A 21,082-nucleotide genomic window follows, 5' to 3' on the forward strand; every position below is an offset into this window, starting at 1 on the left:
CAGGTCAATCAAAGTCTTGCAGAGCCATTTTGAATTAGTCCAAACTTGGAGGATGTAAGAAACAAGTCTCCCAGAGTTTTGATTAGTGTCCCAGCTGTCAGGTCCGTACAACAGTCCTTCCAGAGGCAAGAAGTCATCACTCGGCCAGCATTCGCAGGCGCCACTCATGCAGAAGCAATTTGACCTCCCTCACTATTAATGGTGAAATGAACAGGATTGTTGAACTCGTCTGTGAAAAGAAGCATATCCAGCACAATTAGCACAGAGCAACCATGGCTGCTGCCATCCTGTGCTCCAATGTCCATTCAAGGCCTCCTCAGAAAGATACAGGCTAAAAGAAGCGATGACAAAGTGGCACCGCAGATGGAAGGACTGAGCTTGCTCATGCAAAGATGAGCTCTTCACCTCCTCAACGGCCTTCCTCCTGGCCACCTCTGCTGCTTACCAAAGTGGCCTTTTCCCTTGCCAGCACAGATACAAAGACAATTCCTGGCACTTCCAGCAGGGAAGAAGAGGTGAATCGTACAGCATTCACCACTGTGGCACACTGATGAGATCAGGGCCTGAACAGTCTTCTTCCCCAGGGGTATACCAGGGCAAGGCATTTTCATTTTAGTTTCAAGATCCTCATCACTCCTTCCACTAATCTTCAAGGCCTAACAAGCAAGCAGCTTAACTTCAGCTCCCTGAAAATATTAGGAACTACGTATCATGGAAATGAAGGAGGTAAAAGTTCTGCCTTAGAAGTCAGTCAGGTGGTACGAGCTTTAGGAAACACGCATAGGTATTTCAATGCAAGTATTTGTGTGCCTTCTGCCACAATCTCAGTTCCTGTTGGGCAGCGTGACTTTAAAGGATCCAAAATGAACCCAGTTGATTCAGACACCCTGAGGCAAAGGCACACTAGAGACAACTTTGAGAACGGCATCAGAGTTCGCAGCTGCTGCAGAAATAGACTGCATGTCTAAACCATAATTTTCAGGCTCTCGCACAAAAACTTTCCATTGCAAATTGAACTTTGACAAAGAATTTTTTAAAAAAGGTGATTTCTTACCATTAGAATAAAGAAGTAGAAAACCCACATCCATCCCAGGTTCTCCTGGATCAAAGACACTAGATACTAAAAAAGAAAGGGTGAAAAAAAATTATTCAAACTGGGAAGATAAGCATGACTTACAGGCATTACTCTTTCATTTTCTAGAACTTGTGGGCTGTTAACACTCCATACAGAGCTGATCACAAAACCTTCCAGCTGATCTTTTCCTGTCAGAAGAGATGACTCAGGACAGCAGCCTTTCTGTATAAAGCCTACAGTCTCAGCAAAGCGGAGATACCATCCTGAAGCTTTACACTAATTCACAGCAACATAAAGACAGAACAAAACTACAGTTTCAAAGGGTGACAAATTGACTCCGCTGAATACAAGGTTTTTGCGCAGAACACTGGGACATAAGTGGATGTAAGTACTCTCAGAAGAACTAAAAGCTCTAGAATGGCTTATAAATTACACAGGCATTTTCAAGAGCTACGAACCACGAACTACTTAACCCTTCATCGTAGGCTAGACACTTGAGACTACAGTCTGTTCTGAACTGCATCCTAGTTCAATAGGACTACACAGGCTACAAAAGAAAATGTATTCCCTATTAACAGATTTATATTCAGATGCTGTACAAGGGCCGCCCTTCTTCTAATATACCCACTACTGGGTATATTAGCACAAAACAGGATCTGAATTTCTAACATGTTCATTGTGCGCTTGCTGCTATTCACACACCCCCAGAATGACATCATGCTTGTCTCTGTTGAAATAAATGCAATGTTAGAATGGGAGGCAGGTGGAATTTTTCAGAACTAAAGACCCAATTTTTATGATGACGTTAAGTTTGAATGGTATGTGTGGGGGAAGACAGAAACACTGTAGACAATGTAAGAAGAACATTGACTGTAACAGTGCACTTTAAGATGTCCACAAAGCACTTGTAATTTTCCCTGTTTAAAGGAGATAAGCAACATCTTTCCTACAAAACAGACACTGAACGATTGTATTTATCAGGCAATCAACGTCAAGTACAAACCTAAATCCCTTTCCAGAAAAGAAACTTGTATGCCTTGCCTGCATCCTTGGTATTTTACGAGCTCTAGAGGATGCCTGGAATAGAACTGGCTCCGATCTTGCAACTAAATCCTCCCCTCCCCAAAGCACCACTGTGTTCTTCCACATAGTTAATGCTTGTATTTGAGAAGAAAGAATGTCCCCAAGTGGGCACACTGTCAGCTTCCTTTTCTGCAACAGTCTAGTCTTCAGACCTGTGGCAGCATACTGTAAGGACTGTCGAAGCAAGTGGTGCCGGATTTACAAGGTGTAAAAGACATCCACAGATAAAAAGGTGAACCACAAATAAGAACAAATTTTAAATTACTTTGTAAATACTGTAACATTCATAATAGGTATTCTAATTTTACTTGATTATACAAGTAAACTTTTCTGTAAGCCAAGGTTTTGCTATTACCTTTGAACAAAAAATCCCAAACAAAACTTCAAAATATTTTATTTTCACTCTTTGTGAAGCTGACCTTTACTTGCTTTTTGGAGTTCAGGATATGCAAGTCTCTAAAATTCATTTGAATTATGAAAGTGCCATGACATTAACACCATGAATAGTTAGTTTAGCTTGTAATTTGTGTCCGCTGGAAGCTTAAGATGTACATGTTCCCTTGGTAGTTTCTTAAATAATTTCTTTAAAAACCAAAACTCAACCCTCTGTTTCCTTCTCTCTCTCCATGCAACTTTGAATTGAGGAATGAGCTGACATCTCTAACCACAACAGACTCTCTGCCTCCTTCCCCAGACCTCTGTTTCCCTTTGGTAGCCTCACCTGGCCCACTGCAGCACCAATACTGCCAGTTCCATCCACAATTCCCGTGACCGTTGCCAGAGCCTCGCTGCTGCCTCTCACCAGATCCTGGCGCCCCAGGTCAGCAGAAATTGCAGAACTGATCATGTTAGAAGGGCCTCCGATGAAAAATCCTGGAAATGCCAAGAAAACAGCCTTGGTGCAAAAGAAGCACGAGGACAGGTTCTCAACAGAATATCTTCGAAACACAGGAGATGTTTTTTCCACCAGGCAAACTCAGGAAAAGGCTTAAGTCTAGGGACAGCGTTCACAGACTAATTGTAGGTAGAAGTGTACGCTCACAGCTGAAGCATATGGTCATGGCACACCTTGTGCACCTGGAGGAAGCACACAGAAATTGCCAACAAGTGTATTTTTATCCAACAGCAAAACCGAGGTAATGAGCTGTAGCACGCTCTGCAAGAAGAGCCAGGACACACCAAACTGAATACAGAAAGTTACTTTCGAACAGCATGCATATGCAAACCCTCAACACGAAGCAGATTTAGACACATTTCTACTTTGGAGTAGTACACCCCCCCATGCTACTGCTTCAGTCTCCAGGGACTGGTGAAGGAGAAAAAATGCAACAGGACAGAGAGTTCTGAAGTAGGAGCGTTTGAAAAGAAAGACGCTATTCATGCAGGCTAATCTTAATTCCATAACACAGCATAGTATGTCTGGTAGCACACAAAGCTTGTGACCCCCCACAATACACAGGGCATTTGGGGTTCTGACAAACACCCTCAAATTTGAGCTGCAACTCATGACTTTGCCATATATGCCACATACACACTTCCTCAGACACCAGATCACTGCTAAGTATTTTGGCATAAATCTGTCCTCATCATACTGAGCCAAGGCAGACCCCTTTAGTTCCAAGCCATTATTCTATAGTCTATATTCTACACCTCCCTCCGTAAGGTAGTTTTTCTACGGCTGTATTCCAAAAGTAACAGAAATTGGGCCTCAGCTTTCACTCTTTCTGCAAAACCAGTAGATATGGCAGTGCACACAAATGCATTACCACCTCCTGAGGCTGGTGTAACTGATTTTTCTGCAACGTATATATATGTCTACTAGCATAACACTGGCATTCGATAAGATACCTGTAATTGCCATGATCACCGCATTGATAGGTTTGCTGTTCGGAGAACCTGCAAGAGAAAGACCAGATGACTGTAAATAAAACAAATGAACTTGAGAAAGCCACTTATTTAGGATCAGAAAGAATCACAGAATGGTAGGGGTTGGAAGGGACCTTCAGAGATCATCTAGTCCGACCCCTCTGCCAAAGCAGGTTCACGTAGAGCAGGTTGGACAGGAACTCATCCAGGAGGGTTTTGAATATCTCCAGGGAAGGAGACTCCACCACCTCTCTGGGCATGCAAACATCCAGTTTGAACTGCCTGTTCAATTAACTACATAGCGACAACAGTAACTTCTATTTGACTACAGACTTCTACAGAGATTAGTCTTACTGCAAAGGCATTTAGAGACTAAAGACCCAGAAGTTTCCTGACAGCACTTTACAGTAGAAAAGTCACCTTTGCCATTAAAATGTTTTTTGTCCTATTTTCATATCAGATTTGCCTAGCTCTGGGTTCTAGCCCTTGTTATGCCTCTTTCTGCAACACACAGCTTGCATTTACTCTCCTTGAAAGTCCATTTGAATAGTAAGAATATCCTCCCTCTGTCTCTCTGGGGTAGCTAGGCTCAACTCAAACTCTCCCACTATGAAGTATTCAGCACTTGAATCACTCCTTCCACTCATTCAGAAGTTTCCAAAATCTTTTCTAAAGTACAGAGATTAGATCTGGAGGTAGTAATCCAGCAACTGCCTAAACAATGTTGCACAATAAAGTAAAAAAAATGCAAAACCCCATATCCTAATTCCTTCTTACAAAGCTTCAAACCAGGACACAATGCCATGCTTGAGCACCTACAGGTTCCGCTTGCCTTTCCAGGAATAGCATCATAATGTGTACATTCAGCTGGTTTTCCACTACAGTCCCTCAGTATTTTTCAGACGCCGTTTTCCCCGATATCTCACTTCCAGGCATCCCCTGAATTCTCTACTCACCACTTCAACTTAGGGCCCACGCATAGTCAAGTTACTGTGCGTAAGACAAGTTGCAGCCCTGTTCACATATTCTCAGGCCATTATTACTCGTATGTGCAACAAACTAAGTTGCATAAAAAGGTTTCCTGGTTTGGCTGATGGAAATTAAATTATCACACTGCAGTAACTTTGTATTGCCTGTTTGAGCCTTCTGTATCCGGCTGGACAGCAGCACATGTTGAGTTAAGCACAAGACACCTGGACCTATGGCTGTTCTGCTACCTAGTACAAACTCCAAACTTTGTCAGCAACAATTTTATATTTGCTTCCAATTCACTTTCAAAAGTAATGAGTTAGCACAAGAGCCTACAAAACTCCACCAAACCAAATCCTTGCTATTTAACGATTATACCTTGTTGACATTACTTTGAGACCATTCTGAGTAAGCCATCATGCTTAAGAAAGGCACTTTGCTGTTCGTGTCCAGCTCTGGCAGCAATTGCTGTCCACAGGTCTCAAAGTGCCCTATAAAAGCCAGTCTGTATCACCACCCCATTTTGGAGGAAGACACAGAGAAGCAAAATGACATCCCAGTAAGTTAAAGCACTCTGGTAGCACAGGATGCCATGTCTGAAGACACAAAACTGTTACCCTTAGAAGAGCTTCAGAGATGTTTCATAGAAATGAGATCTGCTTGTCTCCTTCTACTCAGTTTTCCTGACGGACTTCTTTCAATAACCAATCACCAAGAACTGTATCTATTATAAAAGAGGCAGAAACTCTTCAATTTTACCACTTGCAGATGCGTAAGTAGTGAAGTCTAAGAGTTTCTGCATCTTTGTAGTGTATTTATACTCCAGCACAGATCTGTCCCCAGATTCTCATTCCTCTTACTATAGGGATGCACCTGAGATTTCCTGCTCTGTCGGTTGTGGTATTGATACAATGACAATGCCAAAAATGTCACTGACACTGGAGAAGGATCAGTACCATAACTCACCAGTGCAGGGAAATCCAACCACTCAGCTAATTCTTTTCCATCTCATTAACCAGAGAACAGATTTCTTTCGGTGCAGTACCACACTTCAGGCAAAATACACCAAAAGGCACCATCCTGATCCAGAAGCAGTTTCAAAACCGAAAACATAATTAGAACAGGCTGTGCTCTGGTTCTCTGTAAGAAGTACTGAATGATCCTCTTATCACTGTGCGGCAAAAACATACTCACGGCTGTATCCAAAAAGAGAGCCTACAGCAAAGAGCAGGCTAATTGCTAGCACTGGGGCTCTCTTCTGTAGCACATCAGAAATCAAGCCCTGGATAGTCCCACCTGCAAAAAAATAAATCACTGTCAGGCACAGGATGCTAACACCTTCAACAAAACTCATTTCACTGAGTGTGGTGGTCCCTTGCCTTCTCATCAATATGTATTTTCTCTAAAATCCTGAAAACCTGCCCTTACTGCCCCACACTCATAGAGAACAGTAAACTTAAGTGGCTCAGATAGACCATGGAAAACTACTCATACTGCTTTCTCAGGAATTTATTATTTCTTTTTTTTTTTCTGGCATGCAACTAGCCGGTGCTCCCGCCTTCCTTTTCCTTCCCCTATAGGACCATCACAGCTCTAGGATCACCAGAACCCTGGATGTAAGCAAGCTTAACAGATTTCTTTGACAGAAAGTGCAGGAAAAGGCAGTTCTTTTTCACAGGGAAAGCATTAGCACACAGGGGCCTCACACTCCCTGCTGTCTCACCTACTTAGGGTAGGTGCAACAAATGCCAATAGCTGATAAAAATCACCTTATGTATCATTGCTATTTCTGTAGGAACTGCTCTGCTGGTAAAAACTAGACCCTTGAGAAAGCCTAACATAGAAAAGGCCACAGAGGCAAAAAACCTGACCCTGGACAGACCAATACAAGGATGTCTATTCTGGGAAAGCTAACTGGACAAGGTAATAAAGCAAGAAACTGAGCACAGGAGAGTGGAAGTCTAAACACATATACAATATGTTCTTTATTCTGGAGGAACAGGGTCAGATTTTGCAGCCAGCAGAAACAAGTGCAATTACATTTTATTTCTGAACATAACACAATTGTGCCTGCTCTGCTGAGACCTGCGCTGAGTCTGTTCTTAAAAATGCAGGACAAAAGGGACAGTACCAAACCCAGTAAGTCCAGATCTAAACCCTCCCTCAAGGGTACCTGTCAGAAAAGAAATAGCAAGAAGCAGGAACACCATTTTTGTACACAGCACTTTTCAAGAAGTCCTAGTGAGTAAAGGAAAACACCCGCTGTGGGTAATGTCCAAGAATATGATAGTGCCCTTTAAATTATATGTAAACTCTTTACGTGGCTCACTTACTCTGTGCTTTAGGGAAAAAAAAAAAAACCAGCCACGCAGCCACATACATAACTAGACTTTTCATATATTCAGTAAACAGACAGATGCCACTGAACATGACTGCTCTGAGCCGTATTCGCCGTCTTTCATCTTCAAATGCTAGCAGGGCAACTGCAGGAAGATGTCATTCACTTACTCACTCACCTATGATTCCTCCCACATCATACCAGATCGAGAGCTGGTCAGCTTCTGCTTCTTTCCATCCAAAGTTGTTGCTGAGGTAGAAGGGCAGCCAGAAGAAGAAGGAGTAATTCACCAGTTTCAAGCAGGCATAGGCCAAAGAGTACTGGAATAAAGAGGGGGCCAGCAAGCAGTTAGCACTCGAGAGATGCAAACAGCATTTCTGCTTCTTCCCATAAAGCTCTGTATCCAGCTAAGGCTTTCAGGTGGAAGCGCTTCTGCATTTCACATAAGACAGCAGCATTATGAAAGCTTAATGCTGAACATTGAAGGGAACCCAGGAATATAAAAATCACTGTCAGGAAGGTTATTTTCTTTTCACTGAATGCAACGGGTTAAAACACTTTCAGTGTAGTCTTGACAGGAAATTACACCAGGCTTCAAAAAATGAAGGAAATTTAATGCACCTTCTGAAGAGAAGGGAGCCAACCATGTGACATGAAACAACCTTGAGATTTAGTCATCTGTGCATCATGCTGAGAAAAGTTATGTGAAGTAGTTCCTCTGTGCTATCTTTTGCTGCTCAGAAGGCTCATCTGCTTACAGCACCAGAAGAGAAAGCTTTGGTCATAATTCCCAGGCAGGTATTCCAGGACACAAGATGAAAGGTTTGGCCAAAGCTAAGCACATGCTTCCAAACCCAACAGCTGAGACAACCTCCTGCTTTTGGCTGCTGGGCTCAAGTTCTCCTAAGCTAGCAGGAGATCTCCCTTTTTAGAGCTTTCATTTGAGTGGCAAAGATTTGTTCTTTGGGATTGCTGGCCCAGCACACAGAGGGATGAGGCACACTGTTTCAGTAAGGCCTCCTGATAAACACTGACACGGTAGTTCAAGAAACCCATATTTGAAGACATAAACAAGGGTGAAGGCAGAAAAAACAACCTGTTAGAATCACAGCTTTTGAGACTACATATATGTGTACGGACACACTTGTCTTTGAATTTCAAAAAGCAGATCTTTTTACATATTAAACTCCACAAAATCATCTCTTCTGAATTTATATTATTTTAACAAATACATCCTTTTGAGCTGTATTATTAATGTTTTTGCACTCTTAGAGGACAGAAAGTAATCTCCGCCATACATATAAGACAGGGGGATGTTTGGTAGAGTTCTCCTGCCTCTGGGTGTAAGAGGTGTAGTATAAGAAGCAATATTTATTACAACATGCTTAGAAACCGTCTACCAGATTGTCTGAGTGATTAAACACTGAATTTCTAGAAGCTCAGGGGAAAGCTGTCTGTACTAAAACTCTTCAACCATATCACTCGGCAGGAGAAGAGAGGAACTACAGCAAAAATGTCAAAGTCTTTGTAGAATCTTGACAAGGCTTTGGAGGTTCTCTTGATATTTGGTCTCTTACTGATCTGACATAGTGTCCTGGTTTGGCTAGGCACCTATCTGACATCAGATAAAATTCACAGACTCAGAGATATTCATGTTGCTGAGTTAATGCACAGAACGCATCCTCAAAATCCCAAGTACAGAAATAGCAATAATAGTTGTACAATACCTCCTTATGTTCTGGCCAATGAAAAAAAAAAAAGCCACACATCAACTGAGGCAGCCCCCCCACCTAGAGGTTCTTTGTACATTAGCCCATTCTTAGCACTACCAAAACCAATCCATAGTTTATATGGCATTTAGCCATATTAGGAAAGAACTCAATATGGGTATGCTTTCTTTTACCATCCCTCAATCAAGGTCTTAACAACAGAACTGTGGTTGCTCACTCTACACACTGATGATCCACCCATCCCTTCTAGATTTTGCGTTGCCTTAACCACAACAACCAACTGCTTTACTCATTAAGGGTATCTGACAATACTGTCCATTCAGCAGTTCTGCTTCATGATCAAATCCAGACAGTTCACACTGTATTACTGAGCCAGCCACCCTGACCCCTTTCTTGTACTGGTTCTAGTATTCAGGGGCCACACAGCCCACTGACACAGAAAGTTAACACTGTTTTTTAATGGCAGGTTAATTTTTCAGCTGAATCAAATCCATGAATTGGGCAATGCTGCTGATGCAGAAGTACAAGCTCTCACACAAGGGACAGGACGAGGATATGTGGAAACCGCATCATCAGGCTTTGTTTCCAGTTGTTTATAAAAAAACCCGCCTACTTTGCCACATGTTGCATCATGCTTATTAAGGCTTTTCAGGCGAGTTTTCTGCTTTAAGGCAACTAAAAAAAAAAAAAAAAACCACAAACAAAACAAACCCCAGTGTCAGCACCACAGAGTTCTGTGTGATGCTCAGCTATCGGTGAGAATCCCGATATCGGAGCAGCTTAGCTACCTTATCAAGAAAGCATCATACAGCCATCTTTGCTCATGGCCTCCCTTCTAAATTCAGCAGTAAAAAGGGCAGGATCTCTGCTGCCCTTAGTTGGCTCATTACATACATTAAATGAAGCAGGAGTCTGATGGAAAGGACAACATGCAACCAGACACCTGGACAATATTTACTATAATCCAAGCGCATAAGGATAACAGTCCCCACCCCAAGGTTTTAACAGCCTAAGAAGTCAGGTGTCAACAACTACTACATGGTCATCATATTAACAATGACATCAACAAATGCTGACAACACAATAAGTCAGCTTTATGTTTAACAACATAAGTGAGATCTCACTCAAAAATCTGTGTCCTCACCAGTACTACTCCTGGCAGGCAACAAGCCTGGAAAAACCCAATGGCCTTTGGCTGGCTGTCAGTGTCAGTTGCTTGAATAGAGTAATTCCGGTCATCATCATCTGCATCATCATCGTCCATTAAGGGTCTGTTGGCATCTTCCTCCACACCATCGTCTTCATCTGCTCCAAGCTCAGGGAGGCCTAAGTTTTACAAGGGATATGGAACAGGAAAAACGGACCACAGCCTGTTCACCTTCTCCCCACTCTAAAGCTATGCTTGCTTCTTTTAAGCAATTCTCCCTTCTAGCAATTCCCTTGCTCTCCCATACCTCCATCCTCCTTTGGCTTAGAAACTCTTCTAGATGGTGTTCTGCAGTGTCGCCAGTTTCTACCCTTTGTCTTCTAGTGCTCTTGAAAGAATTCTGTCTGATCCTGGCGTCGCCTTTGTCTGTTCTGAGTGTCTGGCCATTAGTTGGAAGACACAACAAATTAGTGCATTTCCCCCCTTATTTAGTGGTTGGGATCCTCAAAACCTGGCTCCTGGGTACGACTTCCCTTGAGCGTGGAGGCTGAGTGTACCAGCAACTACTCGGACAGCTGCTGCCTGTTAATGCCTCCACTGAAACGGAAACCCTAGGAACTGCACTGCGCTTTCTGGGCTGCTGAGCGCTCTTATGAGCACTCTTTATGGTAGCTTTAGTGCTACCAACTTTATAGCCTTTGCAGGCACCTGGGAAGCCTCCTCCATGGCCCTGTCAAAGCCCGAAAGTTCTTTTGTTTTCCCATTACGCTTTGGCTTGCCTACCATCTTCTCAGAGAAGGACCGTATCCAACCTGAGAGCTACTTAACCATCTGTGGGAGACCTGCAGACGAAAAGTACTTTCCTTTCACACTGCACAGTTAAAGCTTGCCATAGTTTTCTCCTACAATAGCTAGTTACCAGTTTGCCTACTGTTTGTTTAAAAAATACTGATTTTCCAGGTGAAGAAAAACTGACAATTAGGCACGTCCTAATGGAGATGATAGAGCCAGGCTGTTTTATTTTGCTTTTTAAAATATCCAGACCCTATACATATGATGGACGGTGGCATTTAGTGTGATCTTGGCAAATAAAGCATTTGCTCCATAAAATACACTAAAGTGCAACACCGTTTTCTAAGAGCCCTGGGGATAAGTGCTGTCAGAATGAGCAGTACTTTTAGTACTACATGGAAAGCTGCAGATCTGCTTTCCATGAAAGGACTGAAATACTACAGCTCTCTTTTACTTACCCACTTCCTTCGGTGACGTCAAGAGCCCAAAGAAGACAATGACTCCTCCAGCAAACTGTACTGAGGCAGTCACCAAGAAAGCATACTGAAGATAAATACACAAAAGATTATTTTTTAAAAACACTTTCAGTCACATAGATGTCCCTGACTAACAAGCGTTTCTTTACATTCTAACCTTGGCAGAGAGCAAACACAGCTACAGCAACCCAGACTAAATCCATAAAACTTGGCAACGAGTGATCTCTGCATCTCCTGAACAGACTTGGTTCCATCTAGGCCGAAAGACCACATTGAAACAGCTGGTTTAGTGTATTGAGGTGACAGCAGCGAGGAACAAGCTCACCCAACACAACCACAGATTCAGCTATATTGGAAAGGACCGCTCAAAGAAGGGTCAAACACTAAATTCAGACCAGGTTGCTCAGGGCTTTGTTCTATCGGGTCTTGAAATCCTCCAAAGACAGATCCTCCAGGCTCTGGCACCTTGTTCCAATGCTTGACTAACTTCACAGTGAAATAGTTTTCCAAACATCAAGTTGGAATTGTCCCTGCTTCACCTTATACCCACTGCTTTTTAGCTCTCTCACCATGCAATCTAGGAAAGAGTCTGGCTCTGATTTGTCAGAAATCTTCTCACAGGCTTTATAAGGCTGCTATTTAGTACCCTAAGCCTCCTCATCTCCAGAGTGAAAAGCTCAGGTCTGTTAGCCTGTCCTTGTAGGTCACGTGCTGCAAGATGTACTGGTTCACTTACATGCCCTGTATTCAATTGCCTGCCTGCTGCATTACAGCAATATAGTGTGTGCCTGGCCTCTTCCCAGTTACAGAAGCTATGCCTCCATGCCTGCCAGAACCTCACCACTATTCAGCGTTTAGTGAGAACCTGCGATGGAGGACTCTGAAGAGCACTTTAAGCCACCCAAACCACAAGAGGGTATACTATGACACTAGAACTCTTCAGTAACACCAGTCCCCTTTACAGAGAAGTCTCAGACTCACTTCTCCCATCTTGGCAAGGTCAGGAACAGAATACCCTTTCTATTTCGCCTACTGCGTGGTACCACAGAATTCAGGACGATGAAACTGGACAGTCCGAGCCTGTTATCTCCCAGAGACAGGATAAGGAACTAGTCTCTCATAACCCAATCAGACATGCAGTCCTAGCTATAAGCCAGACAGCAGCGCCTACCTCATAGCCGTATCTGAGAACACAGGAGGCAAGGAACGCCCCGAGGATATTTCCCACAGAAGCACAGGCACTCCAGAGTCCAAACACAAAACCTCTCCTGCAGAATGGGAAGAAAAGTTGAAAAAGGCAATGTAGGGAAAGATGACATTAGGAGCAAGACAAAGACAAAATATTTGAATGAACTTTAACTTAATAATAAAAGTTACAGCATCCCCTTCAAAGAGACTTAAAGGTCACTTAAAACACATAATAACTTGAGGATACCAAATAGATAAGCGAGGAATGTTCTATCCTGAAACACCCGTATTACAACAGAGGTGAGCTGGCAACAACAAGGTTACAAACTATGGCCAGAGCTCATCAGCAATATCCCAAAGTGTCAGAGTTGAACCTACAATGAGTCAGTTTCCATTCAGACTCTTCAGTGGTTGGTAAACAGAAACAAGTTTTCCAGTGGCATGAAAATTCAAGTTCAGCCACTCTGCGCTATGGGACTTTCGCAGTTTGAACCTGTGCCTTTAATGCACATAACAGTGTTCACACCAAGCTGTTCTGTGGCTCCAGAAAGAAACAAGAAAGATAATATAACAAGTAAGGCATATTTCATCCCATATAACTTTAATTCTGACCTAACGGTTGGCCTTTTTGGTTTAAGACTTTCAGCTCAATCTGCTACTCAGCAGGTCAGATAAATGAGTCACTGAAGAAAACTCAACTTACCCAGCTTTTCCAAACCAATTGCCCATGACAGCAACCACACAGGGCCAACCAGTGGACTGCAGCAAGCCATTCACAACCCAGAGACAGCAGTAGAACCACTTGTTGTAGAAATGTAACCATTCTGTGAGCGTGCCAAAAAAGAATACCTAGAGAGGAGGGGAAAAAAACAACAAAACATGACAGAGAAGAAACCCTGAGTCTACTGCTGAAAGCCAGGCAAGAGCGGGGTCCTAAAAAAGAAATAACATTTCAAGGAGAAGGTCTCACGCAAGGGCCAGCCAGAGGCAAGCCTGGCATTGTTTAAGAAAGAGCTTAGAGCTAATAGCACCCTCTGCTGAGCCACCACAGCACTGAACTCCAGAGGCCAAACAACTCCAGAGACAAATGCGCTGTCATGGCATTTACACTCCAAAAGACTTTTATCTTCATAAACAGCACAGTTATAACAGGAGAGGAAAAGAAAGAGACAGATGATTTCAGTAACAACACTAAAAATACAGTAGTCTCTTGATCTGCTATTGTACTGACATCTAAATCCACAGGACTGTGCAAACACAAAACCCTCAGCAGTCATTTATCTTAGCAAAATTTAACATAAATACTACAGCCAAGTCTCAAATTACTAAGAGCCCTAACCCAAACTAGCCAAAATAAACACACTTTGCGGCATACTGTGCTTGATGCACGTTTGTGGTCGTGTGTTTGCAGAATGCAATAGGCCATAGTGGGGTTTGTAGCCACTGGGTAAATCAAAAGTGCTCCATACATTTTACCACTACTTTAATAACCAAAAAAACCACAATGAGATAAAACTGATTCACACTTATCTGCAGTGGCTTGAACCTGAAGAAACCTTTTGTTTTAAGCGGACATTCTTTTTTGACACTCCCAGCAATTACAAAATAAGTAAATGAATGCTTAGTATTGTTAGCATGTCATTTAAAGAAGAGAGCAAAGGTTGTGTTTGGAAGCAAAAGCCTCGATGACAACATATGTGGGCTGGGAGAACAGTTATAATACAAAACAGTCCCAAAAAGTCCAAATACACCAATCTTGTACAAAGGCTGTTCATCAAGTCTCTAGACAGTGCCTCAAACTTAGGAATTTCCTTCTGACACAGTATCCATAAATAGATATTTCAGGAAGAGGTGAGTCATCTAGCGTAGCTCTACTCTTTAAACAATGCAATAAGTGCATCCAGGACAAAGTTTTATGCGCAGACTTTGAGACCACTGAGGTAGAGCTCAAGGGCAGATTCACGCAGAAACAGAACCTCTTTTCCCCTAAAGCAAAACCCTATCTGAAAACCCTAAGACAGATTTCTAACTCACACTAGTACGTTCCGACTTACCACCAGAGCAGAAGAGCACATGCCAAAAGACAAAACCCAGCGTAAATTCAGGCGATCCCCAACTATGCCACTGACAAAGAGACCCTAAGAACAAAACACAGCATTAAATAAAGCTACAAGATTTGCATCTGTTATCTGCAAGAATTAAAATCATCTAGAAGGGTCAAGCTGGTCCAAATATTGTTATACCAACTTACAGTTTGATTCTAACCACTCCTTCTGCCACCAAAGAAACCCTGCTCATAGTTAAATTTCTGATTTTTTAAAAATTCAGCTGAGAACTCTTGGAGAGATACACTTGCCCTTCCACCCAATGGTGATAGGTGTGTGAGAAGCTCTGAAGTGACAGTATTTCTCTTGCATTTGTTAACAAGCATTTCACATGGGTGACAGGCACGGGCAGAACTAAGAGAAATTGAAGGAAAAAAATCTGCTCCTGAACTAAGCTTTTTTACTGCATTAGTGCTAGGCAAATCCAAGAAGATGATCCTGTTCATCCCCTCCAAATGTGGGTGTGATCATCCCAATAAGGTTCAACCAAAGCTTAGCATCTTTGGGTTAGCTTTACTCACCACAGCATAGGAAAACAAAAAGATAGTGTCCAATGTCCCCAAGAAGAGAGTTGCTTCTTCTGCATTTGGAAATAAATGGCTACTGTTCCAGAGCTACAAAGAGAGAATTTTAATAGGTAAACAGGGACAGGCATAGCTCATTCTGCTCTTTTTCAAAGGAAACCCCAACTCCAAAGCAGAACAGCATCTGGCCCCAGCAATCTCCCATTCCTCCAACGCTTTAATTATCAAATCAAGAACAATTCTGGCATTATCTACTGCAGAAAACATCCACTGCCACTTTGTTTCACTTCTAAAGTGCAAGCTAGGAAACCAGAAGTAAGAAATGCTCCTTCCACCTGGATCGAGACAAATGACTGGCAAAACAAACCCTACTTCTAACAAGCATGCAACTGTTAGACAGCTTCTTACACAGAAACACTGATAAGCATCTTAATGAATAATACAATAAAGGCATATTCTGGTTTATGTGCAGTGTCTCTTCTGCACTTATCTTGCTGTCTTCAGTAAATGAATAATTCTCTTAAAGTATTTGTGGCAGCAACCATAATAAGAAATGACAGACCACAAACAGAAAAGAAAGAACAGAAAAGGAACAAGGGGAAGAAACAGACTGGTTGGAAACTATTTAAAATGAGCTCCAGTCGCTAATGTTGTTATTGTTTGTGCTTACCCTGAGTTTCATTTTATTTTCAATATGATAAAAAGAAGGAAAAAAAGGGGAAAAAAAAGACTCAGTTGTCTCTAAACTAAGATTAGTGACATTAGCTGAAAATAGCAAGCTTTGAGGATGACTTGAAGAATGAATAAAATTAATCAGGACAAAGTTTTCTTCCCTCCCCACCATTCCCCCATTAGAAAAAACAAACAGATAAACCCAATCCAAACCTGATGTATGGATGTGTCTAATTCAAACAGCAGTAGTTTTAGTTTGATTCTGCCTCTCCAGGAGAACATCTTGTACAGACAACACTAATTACACATCACTTAGTTTAAGAGATATAACATTGGTAAGGCCTATTGACACAGTTTCTGCTTAAGTCTCCTGTGTCCAAGAAAACTAATAAATCCCTTGAAAAATACTTTTTGCCACTTGAGGCCACCAACAACTACTTACACCAGTAGCTTTCAACTTTTAACCAGAGATCCCTGGAGGTCCACTAGCTATTAAGAGTCTTAGAAAGTGAAAAGAATCAAATCTTTTGTCATTAGGCTCAAATTCATTGAACAACCTCCACGGGACTCACAAATCTTTAAAGGCTGAGAAGTATAGATCTAAGTTGTCCTTCTAATTAAATCATACTATTGCCTACTCACAAAACAATCACAAAATACTTTGTTATACTTTAAAAAAATATTTTAAGGTGTAAAACTGTAGTTAAAAAGATATACCAAAGTTCAAAACTGACAGCACGTGACTTATCTATTCATATTCTTAATCTGTCCTATCGATTTCCCAAAAGGCACTTTACTGTTAACTGGCGTAACCTAAATTGATACCAAAAGGACCATTTTAACCATTTTTCTTGATCAGACCTACACACCTCAACATCCAGCATACACTAAATCATCTATAAAAAAAAAAAAATCAAAACAGCGTCCAAAATATATTAGTTGTTCGAATGTCAGTTAAGGAACTAAATATAAACACAGTGTGTTTCATTTTAGCATCCCTGAGATGCTCCCTCTTTTTTGTCATACTATAAAATCCTTAACACGTTACAGGCCCAATTTACCGTTTTGACTTATCACAAAAAGTCAGCATTTATCATCCCTCAGTCAAATGTTCACATAACCGATGATTTCTAATGCAGACAACACCCAAGCAACTGACTTGGAACTCCCTCCTCTAATAGATGTCATGGCCTGCAACCAAGCTGTTAATGTAAGATTTCTTCCACTTCTCAAAAGCATCGTGGCAAGCCACTGCTAAAAACAAGGATGCCCCTTAAAAAGACGATGGGTAGGAGCCAGCAGGTAGTTCTTGCATACCCATTTGTGAGGTGCAAGCAGTATACAACTTCCTTTTCTGCAAGCAAACACTGACAAAGCTCCCACCATTTTCACTGAAGCTAGGATTTTACAGACAAGAGGGACTGGATCTTCAGAACTTTTGGAAATCAGGCTGTTTAGATGCAAGATAAAAACGTCATTCTTCAGTATCCATCTAGTGTAAGCAGCTAAGACTTTCAGATAGCTTTTCTCTCTCCTGCTTCGTCTATCCTTTTAACAGGGTAGCAGCAAAAGGACTACCACAAAGAAAGACGCAGCCAGAATTTTAGAGAGATCTCTGCAACCCCATTAACTGCTCTCATTTATTGCCACTGACACTTCAGAGGTAAGATCCCTCTTTCCCTCTCCTCCCCCACCTCCATGCTACTGGCTGCTACGGAGACTCTCCTGGGATCCCCATTTCTATTGGAATACTGTATCTTCAAAAGTTTCTCTCTGGGGACCACTACGAAAGATTTCACCATCACCTGATGATCCAGAAAACTACAATTCAGACACCCGAAGTTCCCGCTCACATTCTGAGAAGTATCCCTAACAGACACTTAAAGTGACCTCCTCAGCACCACAAGCTCAGCATACTGCAAGTTACCCATTTTTTTCCGCGCTTGCCTGTCCCTCAGGTCCTTACCTCATATGGCCGGAGCTCAGGGGCCGTGCTGTTTAGGCAGGAGGGAGTCCATTGGCTCGAAATGCTGACTTTGACATTACTGAATGTCTTTCTGGAAGCATGGAGCAAGGAGTAACTGCCAGAAAACACAGAAGCACAGGTTGGACAAATCTTCTCTGAAGGTCAAGTGGGAAAGGGTGGGACTCAAAATAGATACGTGCTGTCTAAGCAGGCAGCATAGCAGAGGACTGAGTTTTGGAGACAGTAGTCTGCAGTGGGAACCCTCAAATTATGGGTAGACACACTGATTTTAGTGGGGAGGTGTGAAATAAGGTCTTGACTGGAAAGGACCTCCTCTTTCATTTTCAAAAGAGGAGGTGACTGTGCAACAACAATGAGGTACCAATAAAGAGAAAACAGAAGACGCACTCATCTGGCTAACCACCATCACAAGTGCTCTTTCCAGAGACAGATTAGGTATCAGTGGCAGCATTGCTGTGAAGACCAAAGGATATCAGCAAGGCAACACGTGTAAGTAGAGGCAGGATGGTATTCCAGCTGTTGTCAGCTGGTGTAACAGACAAACTTTCAACAAACAAATCTAGTAGACCTTCAGACCTGAAGCGGTTCAGCCTCTCTGTTCTAGAGGCTATCCACCCTCTGCAAACAGCACTTTCAGAAGAGAAGAGGACCCCAGAAGCAATGACAGCATGTTCCATCAGTCAGAACGGGTATTAAACAAGTTCTGAGCATTAGGGTTTGCTTCCTTCCTCATTTCAGCTAGTTCCTCCTCACACCCACACGCATTCACCCTTCTGCAACAGGATGCTGCTGGCTTGGCACAGTCAGGCTCATCTTTGGTGCAAGCCCTGTTTGTGGTTGGATTCCCCACAGCACACTTAGCTTCAGCTAAGGGGAAGCTAAGTTCAGGAGAACAGCACACTTAGCTTCACCGCTGCCTGACTCCCAGACTGCTTGGTACAACTAGCTTTTGTTTTCAAGGCTTACAGCCAAAGTTTAAGACTATTTCCCTACCTTCATCCTCCTTCTTTGGACATGCCCTCACCTTCCCAGATTCAGCAAGATTAACCCCTCTCTGTGCAGAGACACACTCAACCTACCTGAAGAAGGTCAGCAGGAACACAACAATATGATGGTGGGTGCAATGGGACACAAGGCCTCTGTTTGCAGGCTGCCTCCGTAAGCTTCCAGGCAAAGCCATCCTCCTGGCAGCCCCACCCCTGCTCCTGCCCTTGGCCTCAAAGGCTGGATGCTGCTTAGGTCATTTTTCTTCTCACTTAAACAGAAGAAGGTGGGAAGGGAGGAGAAAACAAAACATATTTGAATTAAAATACTTGTATAAAATACAGCTGTGTTCCTCAAACAGCTGGAATTCAGCAGAAACAACTCTATGCCATTCCTTTCCAATTTGTTTCACATTGCTACCCACCTCATCGCCCGTACATTACTTGACACCTTCTATGCCCAGAAACGTCTTTTTACTCTCATTCTCCCAGTACCCTTGTGGTTATCCCCCAACTCACTTCTTTTTTGTTCCCCTCCAAGCAGATGCCTGTTTGGTGCCCATCACCAAAGCAGTTTGCCCAGGATCTACCAACTTCCAGCATTCCCATGTCAAAGACCATTATGCACCTTTTACATACACAGTGCACTACAGAGTGATCATAAATAAGCTAACTTTTCACTGCTATGTGGCTGGCCATAGACTGGTGATTAAGTCAAGAAAGCAGCATTTGGCCACTGGTGGGAAATGGTTTTGGATCTCACTGCCTCTTTAAGATGTTGTTGAAAGAATATACCCAAGAGTGAACCTGCAAAGCTGGAAAAAGGAAAGTAACTTTGAAGACAGTGCTGAAATCCAACAGCTAGACTCCCTCCCTATTCATTCTCAAGCCCTACGTTATAGCTCCATCTGTCACTAACTCATTAGTACAGCATGTGGCAAGTCATACTTTCGTGTCCCTGCCTGTAGGGCATGGGTGACATCTGCCTAAACTTCTAGATACCAGATATTACCAGTACTGAGGAAAGGCTATGACAGACACAGTTTCTTAGTGCTGGCTCGTGCCACACTACTCCACTCCCTCAGCTGCGCTGATGTGGCTGAGGGGCTGTTTCTGCAAACCCAGTTGGGAAACGACCCAACTGGGGTAACGAGGTGGTGAACCTCTCTCCACACCTCCCTTCTGTTTTCTTAGCGGAGATATTTTTAGCCAGATTTCCCTGCCACAGCTCACAAAGCAGCTACACAAACATTTACATCCGTGCAACAGAGAGCGCAGTGCAGACAAAGATACGCTGTATATTCTCAAGGCAGAACTTGATTCTATTCACGCTAGCTGGCTTACGACAGCTAGACAAATCAGTTGGTGGGAACTGCATTTTCAGAAGACATTCAACCATACACATTCTGAATGCTAAGGAAAGGTAGAATAACCCACCACCCCTGTCCCCCAAAGAATCAGAGCTAAAATAAGACAGAACGTAGCGCCTGTGTGTTCTTTCGTATCCACAAGTGCTTTTCACAATGATTTGTAAATATGACAGAAAATTTTTCAAGTTCAGCTTCATACCCTCACTTGGAGAAATTAGAAGTCATTGCCCAGACTCTCTCTTATCCAGATTTCTGCTGCTGAAAAGCCTCTATTTCACAGACATTTCTGCTCTTCCTTCTAATAACTTTTAAAGGTTTCATCAAGACAGCTTTCACTGTAAGAATTCTTCCTTTCCTGTTCTCTCAATGATGATGCATGCCTGACTGACAAAGAGATGCCAGCTACTACCGGATACACTAACCATCACAGAAACTGAGGCCACATCTGACCTTCAAAACAGAGTATGGCATGGAGATCCTCTGAGTAATAGTGACCCAGCTATTACACCTTTGAGGCACTGGAGTCATGTTTACCTTACACCACACTTGAACGCCTCCATTCTCATCCAGGACAAATGCAGCAAGTCTATACAAGATCTGAGACTGACTGCATCTACGCAACCCAGGTGCAGCTGAGCCACACTCCCATTCCTCCAGCTAGGACAGACTGCCCAGCTCTGGCAGCACCTTCTCGCAGGGACATGCTTCTAGGCTGCTTGGGTTCATGCAGAGAGAAAAAATCACCTTCGGCAGGAGGCTGCTGGAAGGCAAGGCTAA

The 21,082-nt window shown here is 42.7% G+C and overlaps 1 protein-coding gene across 2 annotated transcripts in view; it reads right to left on the reverse strand.

Annotated features, from left to right (window-relative positions):
* Window positions 1-21,082, reverse strand: part of SLC37A3 (solute carrier family 37 member 3) — a 22,853-nt gene continuing 1,771 nt past the window's right edge. For both annotated transcript variants that reach the window (XM_074582250.1, XM_074582240.1), the window contains exons 2-15: window positions 19,032-19,207; window positions 17,932-18,046; window positions 15,291-15,383; window positions 14,719-14,802; window positions 13,368-13,513; window positions 12,648-12,744; window positions 11,459-11,543; window positions 10,206-10,387; window positions 7,510-7,651; window positions 6,188-6,289; window positions 4,007-4,054; window positions 2,880-3,031; window positions 1,055-1,120; window positions 1-229 (exon numbers count right to left, since the gene is read on the reverse strand). In XM_074582250.1, the coding sequence (XP_074438351.1) occupies window positions 137-229; window positions 1,055-1,120; window positions 2,880-3,031; window positions 4,007-4,054; window positions 6,188-6,289; window positions 7,510-7,651; window positions 10,206-10,387; window positions 11,459-11,543; window positions 12,648-12,744; window positions 13,368-13,513; window positions 14,719-14,802; window positions 15,291-15,383; window positions 17,932-18,046; window positions 19,032-19,132 (1,506 nt within the window). In that variant the 5' untranslated portion in view covers window positions 19,133-19,207 and the 3' untranslated portion in view covers window positions 1-136. The remainder of the gene's footprint in view (window positions 230-1,054; window positions 1,121-2,879; window positions 3,032-4,006; window positions 4,055-6,187; window positions 6,290-7,509; window positions 7,652-10,205; window positions 10,388-11,458; window positions 11,544-12,647; window positions 12,745-13,367; window positions 13,514-14,718; window positions 14,803-15,290; window positions 15,384-17,931; window positions 18,047-19,031; window positions 19,208-21,082) is intronic.

Source organism: Larus michahellis, chromosome 1 (assembly GCF_964199755.1).
Source record: "Larus michahellis chromosome 1, bLarMic1.1, whole genome shotgun sequence".
Taxonomy (NCBI): Eukaryota; Metazoa; Chordata; class Aves; order Charadriiformes; family Laridae; genus Larus; species Larus michahellis.